At 40.1% G+C, this 13,578-nt stretch overlaps 1 protein-coding gene across 14 annotated transcripts in view; it reads right to left on the reverse strand.

Moving 5' to 3' along the window:
• The window catches only part of Cep70 (centrosomal protein 70), a 58,424-nt gene extending 47,667 nt beyond the window's left edge, over nt 1-10,757 (reverse strand). For all 14 annotated transcript variants that reach the window (XM_087186217.1, XM_004834325.3, XM_021249375.2 and 11 more), the window contains exons 1-3: nt 10,593-10,757; nt 7,837-7,939; nt 574-699 (exon numbers count right to left, since the gene is read on the reverse strand). Coding sequence is in view for 11 of the 14 variants with exons in the window: in XM_021249375.2 (XP_021105034.2) it covers nt 574-699; nt 7,837-7,845 (135 nt within the window). In the remaining 3 variants the exon portion in view is untranslated. The remainder of the gene's footprint in view (nt 1-573; nt 700-7,836; nt 7,940-10,592) is intronic.
• Nucleotides 10,758-13,578: the final 2,821 nt, after the last annotated feature.

Consider the following 13,578-nt stretch of genomic DNA (forward strand, 5'->3'; position numbering starts at 1 on the left):
CTGATAGTTCTTTGAAATAAATTTCTTTTTGACTGCTGACATTTTCCCCCCTTATTTTTAACATATTTCTCTTACACTTTTCACTCTTTTATTAGGTCTTTAGATTGCAGAGCTTAACTATTTGGTGAATTCAGAAATTATCACTGGTACCTAAAAAGGAGCTAAAAGCTCTGTATGACTGTCTCAATGGAGGTCTACTGTAACTCATTAAAAATAAAATGCTCTTACAAAAGAAGGTTATACACTTCAAATAATACTCTTACCTGATACCTCTTCGATCTTAATAAATTCTAAAAACAGCAAGAGATAACAATTTCCATTTCTTGTTACAAACCCCAATCTGATAAAATGTTCACCAAACTAGTATTAAATAAGGAAAATTCTAAATACTGAATCCTTTTGGAGATTTATAAGATTGTGAAGTCTTAGAGTGATAAAGATATTTAATAGTCTTCAACCCAGAAGTTCCCAAAACTATTTGACCAAAGAACCTTTGCATTGTCAGATTTTTCACATTTGTAGACCTAACATTTTTTGGCACATAGAAACAGTGACTTAAAATTTCAAGTTTACCTGTTTTTCAATCATGAGTCTGTTTGACAATTGACTGGATTCCTGGGCTTTAGGGACTTCTGCAGGCACTGTTTCTCTTGCAGAATCAAAAGAGGTAGAGGCTGGCAATAAGATGATTTGAGCTGCCTAAATTTTAAAAAGTACAATAGGAGTTAAAGGAAATTATATTTAAAATAATCTATTATTCTTGCAGAGCAAATTAGGCCATTTCTATAAGATTTATTTGGATAAACCCTATCTTACAATATTTTCCTCTCGGGGTGGGGGGGAACATTTTGGGATTTTACACACACAGAATGATAGAGAAAACTGTTTTAACTAGATAATGTGAAAAAGATGTGACACTAATAAAATATCTTTTGGAAGCTGTTATCCAAACATTTAAAAGGACTGTGTTTATCGCTTCTCAGCCTTTTGGCTAACGTCAAGTGTAAAAGGACTGTGTTTGACCCAAAGTTACAAGCTAGTCTAACAAGTTACTGGACTTGATGTGTGCCAGTTACTTTTCTTGTTGCTGTGACAAAATATTTGACATCCAAAGTTAAAGAAGGAAAGGTTTATTTTGGCTCACAGCTTGTGGAGGTTTCAGTTCATAATCGCCTGGCTCCAAGGCAGGGTGAGATAGCAGAAGAGCATCACAGAGCAGGCAGGAGGCAGTAGCAGATAAGCAGCAAGCAATGGCAGCAGCAGCAAGTGACAAGTGATAAAAACAGCCCTCTTTTTATCCCTTGTATCTATCCAGGCTACACGCCCTTAGGGTGGGTAGCACTCACACCCAGGGTGGACCTTCCCATTATCCATACCCAGATCTGTGCTAAACCAATCAGTGGACTAATTTAGCAATTACACACCCTTGATCCCAGGATCATACACTATAGCTCCAGCTACCTCTGAAAAGTTCCACCTATGACTGCAACAAGGCTTTGCGGGGTACATCTAGACACAAGCAATAACATGATGGAAACAGAAAATAGGGTCTAGTTAAAGGAGTAGATGATGGTGTCCTGACTGTGGAGAATATCTTGGTCCTTGCCTCTATGGCTCTGCTGATCTCTCTCTCTCTCTGCTTCTTGGTGCAATGAGCTGAGCAACTTTGCTCCTTCACACCTTTCGGCCATGATGTTCTATCTCACCTCAGGGCCCAGAAAAAAAGGTGCCAGCTGTCCATGGACCAAAACCCCTGAAACTATGGACCAAAATAAATCTTTAAGGGTTTTTTTCAGGTAATTTGGTCACAGTGATCAAAAGCTAACACACAGAGCTGATAGTTTTAATAGAAAAATGGAGACTGAGCAATGTAGAAAACCAAAGTTGAAGATGAAAGGAGAGGGTTAGACAGACAGTAAGTTTTTTGGTACCTGTTTTCTATCTTCTAAAAATAAGACCTTAAAAAATAAAAATAAAAATAAGACCTACTTTTAGGATTTAAATCACTAGTAAGTATCCTTGCCAAGTGGTCAGGAGTAACATTTTTGTTCTAAGAATTACTTTAGGTCTTTTCACTTCACCTCATACTTATCACCTACATGTGTGTGTACTATAAATATATTAACATATACAAATAGGTTCTTATATACTTAAATTCATTTTACATATTTATAAACATATGTACACATATACAGTATATATAAGCATAATATACATATGTAAATTTATTTAAAACTTATAGAGGCAAATGTTAATAAGCATAATGTTGTAACAAGGTCTATTGAAAAAGTTGAAAACAAAACTATTGCTACCTCTTTGTGATATCCTTAACTTCAAAGTCTTTCATATGAACTTTAGGCCTAACGTCTCTCATGTATTACCTCCAAAACAAGTGATTTTCCCCGCTGTGTTTTGTACTATCATTATCTTTTCTTTAATTACATAAAGTCATATTTATGATTTGTTCTTCCATATGGCACTGAACAAATCTGTTTTAGAATGCCTTCCCGTACTGTGGCTAAGTCACTGCCTTTTTAAAGAGAAAACAGAGAACAGTAGATCTTCAATAACTTCAAAGAAAAAAAAAAAGAACAAAAAAACCAAGGGGCCAAAAACATATACTGGAGGAAAGATATCTTCTTTAACACAGTCTCACTGGCTTGAACTACAGGTGGTATGTGCATGATTGTCCCATCAGGTGGCCTGTATCACTGCAGGTACATGTATGAGGAATAACAGTGATTAGATCTGTGTGTACCATCAGTGGTACAGTCCACTGGATAGAACAGTCATGCATGTACTACCGGTGGTTCAAATCTCAGGAAAGTAACATGTTCAAATCAGAGCCACCTGGCAGCGAGACATATGAATTATGGCCCCAGCATGAATGCATTAATAAATGACGCTAGGAAAACTTGCTATCCACATGCAGAAGATTGAGTCCAGACACGTATCTCTCACCGCATACCAACTAAAATCAAAATGGACCAAAGATCTAAATGTTAAAACAGAAACACTTAATCTGGAGGAAAACAGGTAAAACCCTTGAAGACATAGTGTGAGCAAAGACTTTCTGAACAGAACCCCGATGACACAAAAAATAATATTCAGAATCAACAAGTAGGGTCATATCAAATTAAAAAGCTTCTGTACATCAAAGGAGACAACCAACAGAATAGAGAGCCTATAGAATGGAAAATTTTTTTTCTAGCTATTCCTCAGACAGAAGACTGACATAATAGAATATATACAGAACTAAAAAAATTAGATCCCTCAAAATGAAAGACAAATCAAAAAATGGGTGGGCCACGGATTTAGCCCAGTGGTTCCAGCACCTGCCCCGTAAGCGCAAGGTCCTGAGTTCAATCCCCGGTACAAAAAACAAAACAAAAAAAAGGGCAACTGAAATGAACAGATACTTCTCAAAAGAAGCATAGATGGCCAAGCAATACCTGAAAAACTGCTCAACATCATGAGCCATTAGAGAAATGCAAATTAAAACACTAAGATACTATCTTACTCCAGAAAGAATGGCTATCAAGAAATCAAATAACAAATGCTAAATGGATAAAAAAAAATGTGGTATTTATATACAATGGAGTACTACTCTGACATAAAGAAGGATAAATGTGAGGCATTTATAAATGGATGTACCTTAAGATCATATTACGTGAAAAAAATCAGACACAGAAGTTTAAATACCACATGATTTCTCTTACATGAGAAACCCAAAAATATAAATAAAGAGCAAAATAAAAGATAATATGTAGCAGAGATTTTTTTCAAATGGAAAGGGGAAGAAGAGATGGAGGAAGAAGGGAGGGAAAGAAGGGTAAGGGGATTAGAAAAAGAAAATTGAAGAAGAAAATGAAAAGAGCTTTTGCAAATGGGAGGATGACAAGAATTGGAGAGGCAGGGAAGGATGAAAGGGTTGGAGGCAAAAAAAAAAAATTAAGATGTGTTGGCGGACGGACGTAGTGGCACACACCTGTAATCCCAGCACTTGGGAGGCTGAGACAGGATTGCCACAAGTTCAAGGACATCTTTGACTACATCATGAGACCCTATCTCAAAAAACAGAACAAAACAAAAAATAATCAAGATGTGTTATATATATGTACAAACTCCCCACAATAAATGTAATCATTATGTACTGCAAACATGCACTAATAAAAAAATAAAAAGGAAAAAAATGTCCTTTCCTTTTTAATGCCTTAAAGCTAGACAGGCCGGCTTTGTTTCTATACTGCAGGCAAAAATTAATATTTTTTATATTTTGAGACAGGGTCTCATCCAGGCTCGTCTCAAACACAGATGATCTTTCTGTTTCAGCCTCCTGAGTATTGGGATTACAGGCATGTGCCACCACGCAAAAAATTAATGTTTCTTAATTTTAAAATCAGTAAATCATTTATTCTTGCTGAAAACCACACATTACATTTCCAATACACTAAATAGAAGGGGGACAATGATCAAAATTTGTGCATTATATACTACTCAAAGTGAGCTTACTCTTGTGCTCGCTTCGGCAGCACATATACTAAAAAGTGAGCTTACTCTTATTTAGGATCATTTTTTTAAAACCACAGCTTTAACCAGCAATAATTAGAAGGTCTAGATATTGCCTTCTCTTTTATACAGAACAACCTGAAGTAAAGGCTGCATGTAAATAGCAATAACTGAATTGAATGATTATGTACTATTCATGAATTGTCTGTTTTAGGACTTATATACAAATTGTTTTTTCCAAACTCCAGTTTTTAAATGTTTGAAACTACTCTTGTATGGACAAGTCTGTATTTTTGATATGCTTATATTTTTAAAACTTGAAAATATAAAATCTGCCTTACAGCAAACATACACTCACTTGCACACATCTGACCAGACCAGACCAAAAAATACTGTGTGATAGCATTGATGTGAAACTCTAGAAAGTGGTGACAGCAGATCAGTGGTTGTTGGAATAATGAAAGATTGGGAAAAGAAAGACAACTAAGGGAAATGAGGAAATCTAGAGGATGACAGACATATTCACATCCTGATTGTGGTGATGGTTTCACAGGTATACAGGTATACATGTATGTTACATGTATGTTACATGTATGTTAAAACTTCTCAAATTTTATGCTTTAAATATATACAACTATATATCCATATCTAAAGAAAATTCCTTTTTTCACCTAGGGAGGAAAAAAAGAAAAAACAAAAACACCACCATTGACACCACCAACAATCTCAAAAACAGAAAACAAAGCAAAACAAAAAACGAATAACTGATTTTAGCTCTGGCACAGAGACTGATCAGACAAGAATGCCATCAAAAATGACTAGGGTCGTATCTAAAAGGCTTATTGAATAGATTTCCACTAGCGAAAGATGAGGCAATATGAATTTCACCAGTGATAATAACTGCAACAAACTGAAACCCAACATGTAATACTGTATTTATGAGTTTTAAGTGATACTAGATTTTTTTTTAATTGCTCTTTTCCCATTGCTGAGCCAAAATACTCAAAGTTAAAGGAGGAAGGCTTACTTAGCTTACAATTAGTAGAGGTTTCAGTTCATAGTTGGCTGGTTCCAAAGCAGGTTGGCATGGCAGAGGGGTATCACAGAGGATAAAACAGTTCATGATGGGCAGAAGGTAGCAAAGCAAGAAAGTAATTAGATACAAGTAACTAGCAGCAAGCCTCTTTCTGTCCCTTATATTGTATCCAGGCTATCCACCCTTAGGGCAGATAGCACTCACACCCTTAATCCTAGCATTGCACCATGAAACAATCACACCCTCTAGATCCAGCCACTTCTGAAGAAGCCTCACCAATGACTGCATGAGGCTTTGGGGGACATCTAAACACAAGCCATAACAATTGCCTTCAGAAAATAAGGAACTAATGCATTATTAAGAAAATAAGTAAATGCAGGGAATCATTATTCCGCCTTTCCTATATAAATTGCACTTCTGGATAGCCAAATGATAGATGAACGGCCTAGTATTCCAACTAATAAATAAAAAAGATATAAATATCACTATTTTTCAACCCTGAGTAAATGGATATAGTCATCAAGTATCAACAGTTGCTGAGAGCAAAAAGACAAAGACAATAAAGCATTATGTGCCTCTTATAGTCTTGCCAAACACTACTCAAAGAATTACCAAAGGGATTCAGTCTTGGATCCTGCTAACAATGTGCAAGAATTACTGAGGGCAAAGAAACCTACTAAATGGAACACGAGATTGCAATTAGCAGAATTCAGACTATAGGAAATATACAGATCATTCGACCCAGGGATCTAACCAGATAAATTATAAGAAAGGAAAGAAGTGAAGAAAAACCTACAGATTTTTTTCACATTTTCTTAATGGGCAAGATTATAGGCACAAAACTAAACACTTATAAGACAGGGAAGTAAGTACCATAAAAATCAGGTGTTACGGTTTAAGAGTAAAAATGTCCCCCAGGGGCCGGGGATTTAGCTCAGTAGTGTCACCGCCTGCCTCGCAAGTGCAAGGTCCTGGGTTCAATCCCTGGTATCCTCCCCCCCCAAAAAAAGTCCTCTAGAAGCCTCATGAGTTCAGAGGTGGAGCTTATAGAAAGAGACTGCATTATGAGGGTGCTATAGCTGACTTGCTGTTAGAAGTTGGGCTCTGGTCAAAAGAGGCAGGTCACTGGGGGCCTGACCTAGAAGGGTATATTTCTCTCCTCAGCTCCTCCCTATTCTCTGCTTTGTAACCACCATATGAGCTGCTTTTCTCTGGCCAGTCTCTTCCATCTTGCAATTTCTGCCTTCTTGCAGCTGGTGGACCATGGACCAAAACTTTGGAAACTGTGAGCCAAAATAAATCTCTCCTTTAAGTTGCAGGTGTCGAGTATTTCATCCTAGCAATGAGAAAGTGACTAAGACATCAGGAGAATGGCAACTTGAGGGTTTTGTTTTGTTTCATAATAAAAATCATTTTATAATAAAAAGATTTTGCCTTAATGAAGGAAATACATACTAACCAAAAGAAAGCTGGTATATCTCTGTATACATACACAAAGCCAAGAAGGCATTAATCTTCTAATACTTCAATTTCCTCATCAAAAAAAAATGAGGATAATGATAGGTCTCCCACCACCTCAGCAGCTATTATGTATAGTAGCTGCCCTCTTCCTATGGTGCCTTGCCCCTTCCCCTGTGTGATGTCATGCCAAGATGATTGCTCCCACCAAAGAACAAACTCTTCTTCCCAGCAGGCCCGTTCCCACCTAGAGAGTAACCTAATACTCGCTCACCTCCTACCACCTAGTGACATCACCAGCTCCTCCATTCCCTAGTCACTACCTCAGTCAACCCCGCCTCAGCCCCTACAAACCCCACCCCAGTCTCTATAAAAGACTCTCCCTGCCCCAGCCATATTGCTTTTGTCTCTCCTTTGTTCGGAGACAGCCCGGCAGATCTATTCCCCTAATAAAGGCTTGTTGTGGCCTGGTCTGGTCTTGGTCTTCGGCCCTTTTACCTGACAGATAATAAAAGTACTTAGTTCACAGGATTACTTTGAGGATCACAAGAGTTCATATAGAAAGAACACAGAATAGTGCCTGGCATAAAGCATAACAAATGTGGTGGTTAGAGTTGGTAATCAGCTGTGGTGTTAGTTATAATCTGTATTGTCTTAAGCAGTTATTTAATCCCTGTAAATTTCAGTTTCCTTATTGAGTATTAAATACATACTTACCTGACAGGATTATCAGGGGGTCAAAAACATGTACTATATCTAGTACAATATTCAATAAATAATATATTTTTTCCATGACCTTCAAACATCAGAATCATCTGTCCCATGAGACATACCTCAGTCATTGTACATTCCTCTTGCACTTTACACCTGGTTATTCAAGTTATCTCAATGAAATGGATCACCCAATGAGTCTCATGTTCAAAACTGGATCTTCATCTAGGTTTCAAAAAGATACAGACCAAAATTTTGAAAGATTCTACCTGTTAGTAAGAATGGCCTTGCATTATTCCCAGAGCAGGTATTTGTGGTTCTAGTATCCATTAAACCAAAACCCAAATAACTGCAGTGACTGCTAATGGCCTCCACAGCTCCCTACTGTATCATATGCCTCCTATCTTCTCTTCTTTACCCTTCTTAGCTTTCCTCTGTTTTGCTGAAACATTTTTTAGGTATCCAAGTCTATCATCATTTCGGATTTCTGGCTTCAAAGGTAGGACATCCTTACAAGAGCACCAAAATGAAGCACTTTCACAGAGACAAAATACGACTGATCACAAAGCAAAGGCAGGAAGAAAACCACTAACTTAGACCTGTGATCGAGCCCTCCCCCTACTTGAGAGATCTACTCTAAAATAAGTGTGTACTTTGCAGCAGCTTTTTCCTTACTTCAGACTGTTATAGGACATGGGTTTACAATTTTAATAATCACAGGAAATGACCAAATGCTTCCCAGAGCCAAGGCAGAGCTGTAACTCTAATAAGTGTCATTAACAGACACAAAGACTACAGGATGCCAGGAGTGGTGGCACACACCTATAATCCCAGCACTCAGCAGGCTGAGGCAAGAGGACTGCCGTGAGTTCAAGGCCAGCCTGGACTATATAGTAAATTCAAGGTCAGCCTAGACTACATAGTGAGATACTGTCTCAAAAAACAAAACAAAAGGGCCAGGGATTTAGCTCAGTGGTTTTGCTGCCTCCTATGCAAGCACAAGGACCCGAGTTTGATCCCCGGAACCAAAAAAAAACAAAAAACAAAAAACAAAAACAAAGACTATAGGAGTAGGAGATGGACAGTGGGTTTGTATACGACAGTGATGGCAAACCTTTTAGAGCTTTCAATGACACAAATGGCCTGCTCCATAGGCTTGCCACCACTGGTATATGGCATATAAAGCCAAGTGAGAGAGAGAAAAAAAGGCATATATTCTAGCACTGTTTCCCAAGAGTCTTTCTTTAAATTGTTCTTTAAAGGTTGAAAGCCAATGTAACATGCACATACATTATTTTTCACCATTTTTGCAGAAGAAACCTGGAAATAAATTATGAGCAGCATCTGTTCTATTTCAAATGAGTCACACCAAAATCAGCAAGGATCTCAAAGCATATCTTTCAAATTACTGCAATAAATGAACATAATTAATGCTTTTCATCTTTCTGTTCTCTATTCACACAAAAACTGCTCCAAAATATTGAAATTTTCTTTTTAAGGTTCTGGAGAAAAAGATACATCTACACTAAGAAGAGGAAGTTAGGATTGGCTACCATCTCAACCTTCATTCTCTCCCTGGAGAAGTTACGTAAGGGGCCAGAACAGACCTCTGCTGCTTTGAAGCAAAAACTGCCAGTGAAACTCCTAAGCCAGCCAGCAGCCAGCTACCTCTTGCCCATTTGGGCGGTCTATTCGGCAACATTAAAAGAGGAAAAATAAAAAAAAGAACCTCATGCAAAGGATTATAACTAATGAGTAATGCCTGAGTGTTAAAAATTATCATGATTAAAAATATGATGGCCACATACCCCCTAGTCACAGAATTCTGGCAGGCCAAGCCAGATGGATCACCAAGTTCCAGCCCAGCCTGGGCAACTCAGCAACTTTGAGAACCTGTTTCTCCAAGAAAAGGAGGTAAGCAGGAGACCTTGGGAAATGCAGCTCAGGGCAAAGGCCCTAAATTCAATCTCCAGTACCGATATAAATCAAATAAATAGGCAATCAAGATTATTCTGCTTGGTTTCCATTAATTGTCTCAGCCCTCTGACCTTTCTCACATTAAAAGAATCAAAGTAAAGCCAGGCGTGGTGGTGCACGCCTGTAATCCCAGCACTCGGGAGGCTGAGGCAAGAGGATCGTCTTAAATTGGAGGACAGCCTGGACTACAGAGTTCGCGGCCAGCCTGAACTGCATAGCAGAACCTTGTCTCCAAAAAACAACAACAACAACAAAAAAAATCAAAGTGGACACCACATAGAGTCAGAATGCCCCCGGAATGAGCCTAACTGGGCAGAGTAAGGGACACCCAGCCACCTGCACCAGTGATCTCCCCGCTCTGGAACCTTGTCTCCAAAAAACAACAACAACAACAAAAAAATCAAAGTGGACACCACATAGAGTCAGAATGCCCCCGGAATGAGCCTAACTGGGGAGAGTAAGGGACACCCAGCCACCTGCACCAGTGATCTCCCCGCTCTGGTTCCAGCGTTCGCAGCCTCGGACGCCCGATCCCGGGGCGAGCGGAGCAGCCGCAGTTGACTCTCTCGGAGGGAGTAATTACTGTTCCCAGAAATTACCTACAGTCTGTGCCAGATGATTCTCAGTTTTATCATCATTGCACGATTTAGCCTTCACAATCACGTCAGGGACATACTGTATTTATTATCCAGATATAGAAACAGGCGCCGAAGCTTTACGAAGGGCACAAAGGTTGACAAGCCCGGCGGCAAACCAGATTTGTCCAAGCTCCAAACCTTTACACAAGTATTTTTAATTAGAGTGGACCTGTCCCAAGGGCTCCTCCCCGTGGTCCCGAATCTAGGGGTCTTCCAGGAAAGGGTTTCTGATGACAACTTCAGTGACCCCACGCACCACTCACCTTCCTCAGCCTCCGTCTCCCATCGGCAGCCAGCCCAGCCCCGCACTGCTCAGCGGTTGGATCCCCGCCTCCGCGACCGTTACAGCCGCCGAGGCGGGGGAGGCCAGCCAATCGAGCCCTAGCGCGCCGAGAGCGCGACTCTCTCGGGCAACCTGGGAAGACTGGGTCCGCCGCGTACTTCGGTTGGCTCTGCTGCTGGGGGCGGGGCTTACCACTGGTGTAGCCTTGGTTCGCCTCGCTGTCGTAGACACCCTGGCACGCCCATCGCCCGCCCAACGTGCTCCAGCCAGGTAGATCCTTGGGAGCGTACTTGGAACCTTGATTATCCGGAAGTTGTCAGAAATACGTATTTGTCAAAATAAGAACCAAGATATATTATGTGAAGGTACAAATTCCCAATAATGAATGCCAATATATTGTATACTTAAAATGTACCAATAAAATTAATGAAAAAAAATACGTATTTGTGACTGCAGGTGAAAGTGAAGCCTGGACTCCCTGGTCACCCCAAACTGCCCTTTAGATACCCAACCCCGGCGTTTTCTCTCCTTACCATAACTGTGAGCTCTTTCAAGGGACCGATCAGCATGTTCTCCTTGTTGCAGCCAAGGCTGAGCACTGTAGCGGCTGGCACTGGACGACCCCAATAATTGTTTATTGATAATGTTTCACTCTCATTCAGCATTTCTCAAATGTTTATGAAGTGCAAGGTGCTACATTAGCCTGCACCAATGCAGAATGCCTGACTGATCATGTGATAAGCCTGATCAGAGAAGGGTGCGTGCAGGCCGCAGGAGGGAAAGGATTACTGCACATAAGGTTGTCGCTGAAGTCTCCTAAGCCACCATGGCTCAATCCAGGTTGCACATTTGAATCACCTGGGAAGCTCTGAAAACTCAGTGCTTAGGCCCAGGACCCATTAAGTCAAAATCCCTGAGATAGGATCCAGGTGTCCAGAATGTCTAAGCCTCCTTGGATGACTCCAGTATGCTGCCAAGAGGGAGAAAGGCAAACGTAGAGGGCTTCTTAAGAATTTCTGAAAAGTGAATGAGTTCTCCAGCAAAACAATGAGGCAAGGTAGAGAACACTGTTGGGGTCCTTTGGTACAGAGCATATCTAACCTTACAAAAACTACAAACCTAACTCCCAAAGCATTTACAAATATAATAGAACTTACTACTGAAGGCTTCCTGAGGAATCTGTGTGTTGCATCATTAGAGAAGCAAAGAAAGGACTTTATCAAGGAGGTGACAGAAAACCACTGACAGATTTTCCAGGGTGTATACAATGGAAATAAGTTTTCCTTTGATGTCTTCAAGCTTCCTTTTCTTTCACCATGATATATATGTTTTAAAAAAAATCAGTGTATAAGTATGTTCCACAGTGTTCAAATATCACTTTATTTACACAAAAATTGATACAAGAAAAATATAACTCCCAACCTCTTAGATGTCAAATGTACTAAGTTTATGGTTTCACAACATAGAGAGATGAAATCGAGAACCACAGGAAAGAGAGTTTTATTGGAAATGAGGGGGAAAAGAATAGTTCTTGGATTTCCAGGAGGTAATCTCAAATAGGGTGGCCACCAAGGTCCTTTGTCAGGGGTAATTTATACAGCAAAGTCATAATACAGGATTAAGAGTACTGTATAGCCACTTAGCTAATACTGATCCAGCAGGGAAATGAGACATATAGCAAGGGTACTTGGAAAAAACAAATGTTCTTTTGGGAAGGGGAATATGGGTCTGGATGACTTGGTCACCCACCTATGCACCTGATGCTTATCAGGGCCCGCTAGACCAGGTGGAGCTAATTACAGTTTAATCTCAAATTGCTGTTTATCTTGCAGGCCTAGCTATTGCTTAGCCATCCTGGGGCTTGACTCTTTTCAGATTTGCCTCCAGCCACCATTCTGATGTCTTTATGTTTTGGGCTAACTTCCTTGAGGGCACAAACCAACTCTGACTTCATATTAGTATCTATCTATCTATCTATCTATCTATCTATCTATCTATCTATCTTAACTTTCTATCTGCCTGTAATAAAATGAGTTCAACCTTTTTATTTCTGTTTAGTAAATTCACAATCTAAAACTAGACTCCTGTCCACCATTTCCAAAAATTTATAAGGAGTTAGTTGGTCAAAAATATTTAAAGGGAAAAATCCACTGTCCACACTTGGGAGAGAAGGCCTCAGGAATCCACCATTGTCATTGCATCTTATAGCCACATAGTGTCGCTATTGACAATGCGTCTTTTCCAGTTGGTCAAATGATGCAGGTCTGTAGAAAATACAGGTTCTATGCTGACCAACAGGGATCTACCACGGAAAGAATGGGTCAAGGTGGCTCTCACTAGGAGACAATTCTGAGGCCTTTGTACTTCAAGCCCATACTCAGCCTCCTTCCAAAGCAGATGAGGCCACTGTAAGTTTGATCTCAGTGTCTGCCCCAGCCCACTCTCATCTCTTTCCTTTTCCATAGCTGAGTATTCACATTAACAAAGGCTGGCAAACGTTTTTATTTTTGAGGTAGGGTCTTGCTTTGTAGTGCAGGCTGGCCTCAAACTCAGGGCAGTCCTCCTGCCTCAGCTTCCTCAGAGCTGGGATTACAGGGATGTGCCACCATGCCAGGCCTAATAACTGACTGTCTTAGTTACTTTTCTCACTTGTTGCTGAGACAAAATACCCAAAACCCAAAGTTAAAGGAGGAAATGTTCATTGTAGCTCAGTTTGTAGAGGTTTCACTTCACAGTTGGCTGGCTCCAAGGCAGGGTAGCATGGTAAAGGGCCATCACAGAGGAGAAACTGTTTATGGTGAGCAGAAGGCAGCAAAGCAGCAAAGTAGCAAAGAACCAGCAGCCATTCTGCCTTCTTTCTGTCCCTTTATATTCATCCAGGCTACCCGCCATTTGGGTGGTTCCACCCACACTCAGTGTGGACCTTCCCATTATCCACACCCAGAACTATGTCAGACCAATCAGTG

Source organism: Heterocephalus glaber, unplaced genomic scaffold (genome assembly GCF_053883595.1).
Source record: "Heterocephalus glaber isolate CG9 unplaced genomic scaffold, H.glaber_assembly_v1.0 deba00001504, whole genome shotgun sequence".
NCBI lineage: Eukaryota > Metazoa > Chordata > Mammalia > Rodentia > Bathyergidae > Heterocephalus > Heterocephalus glaber.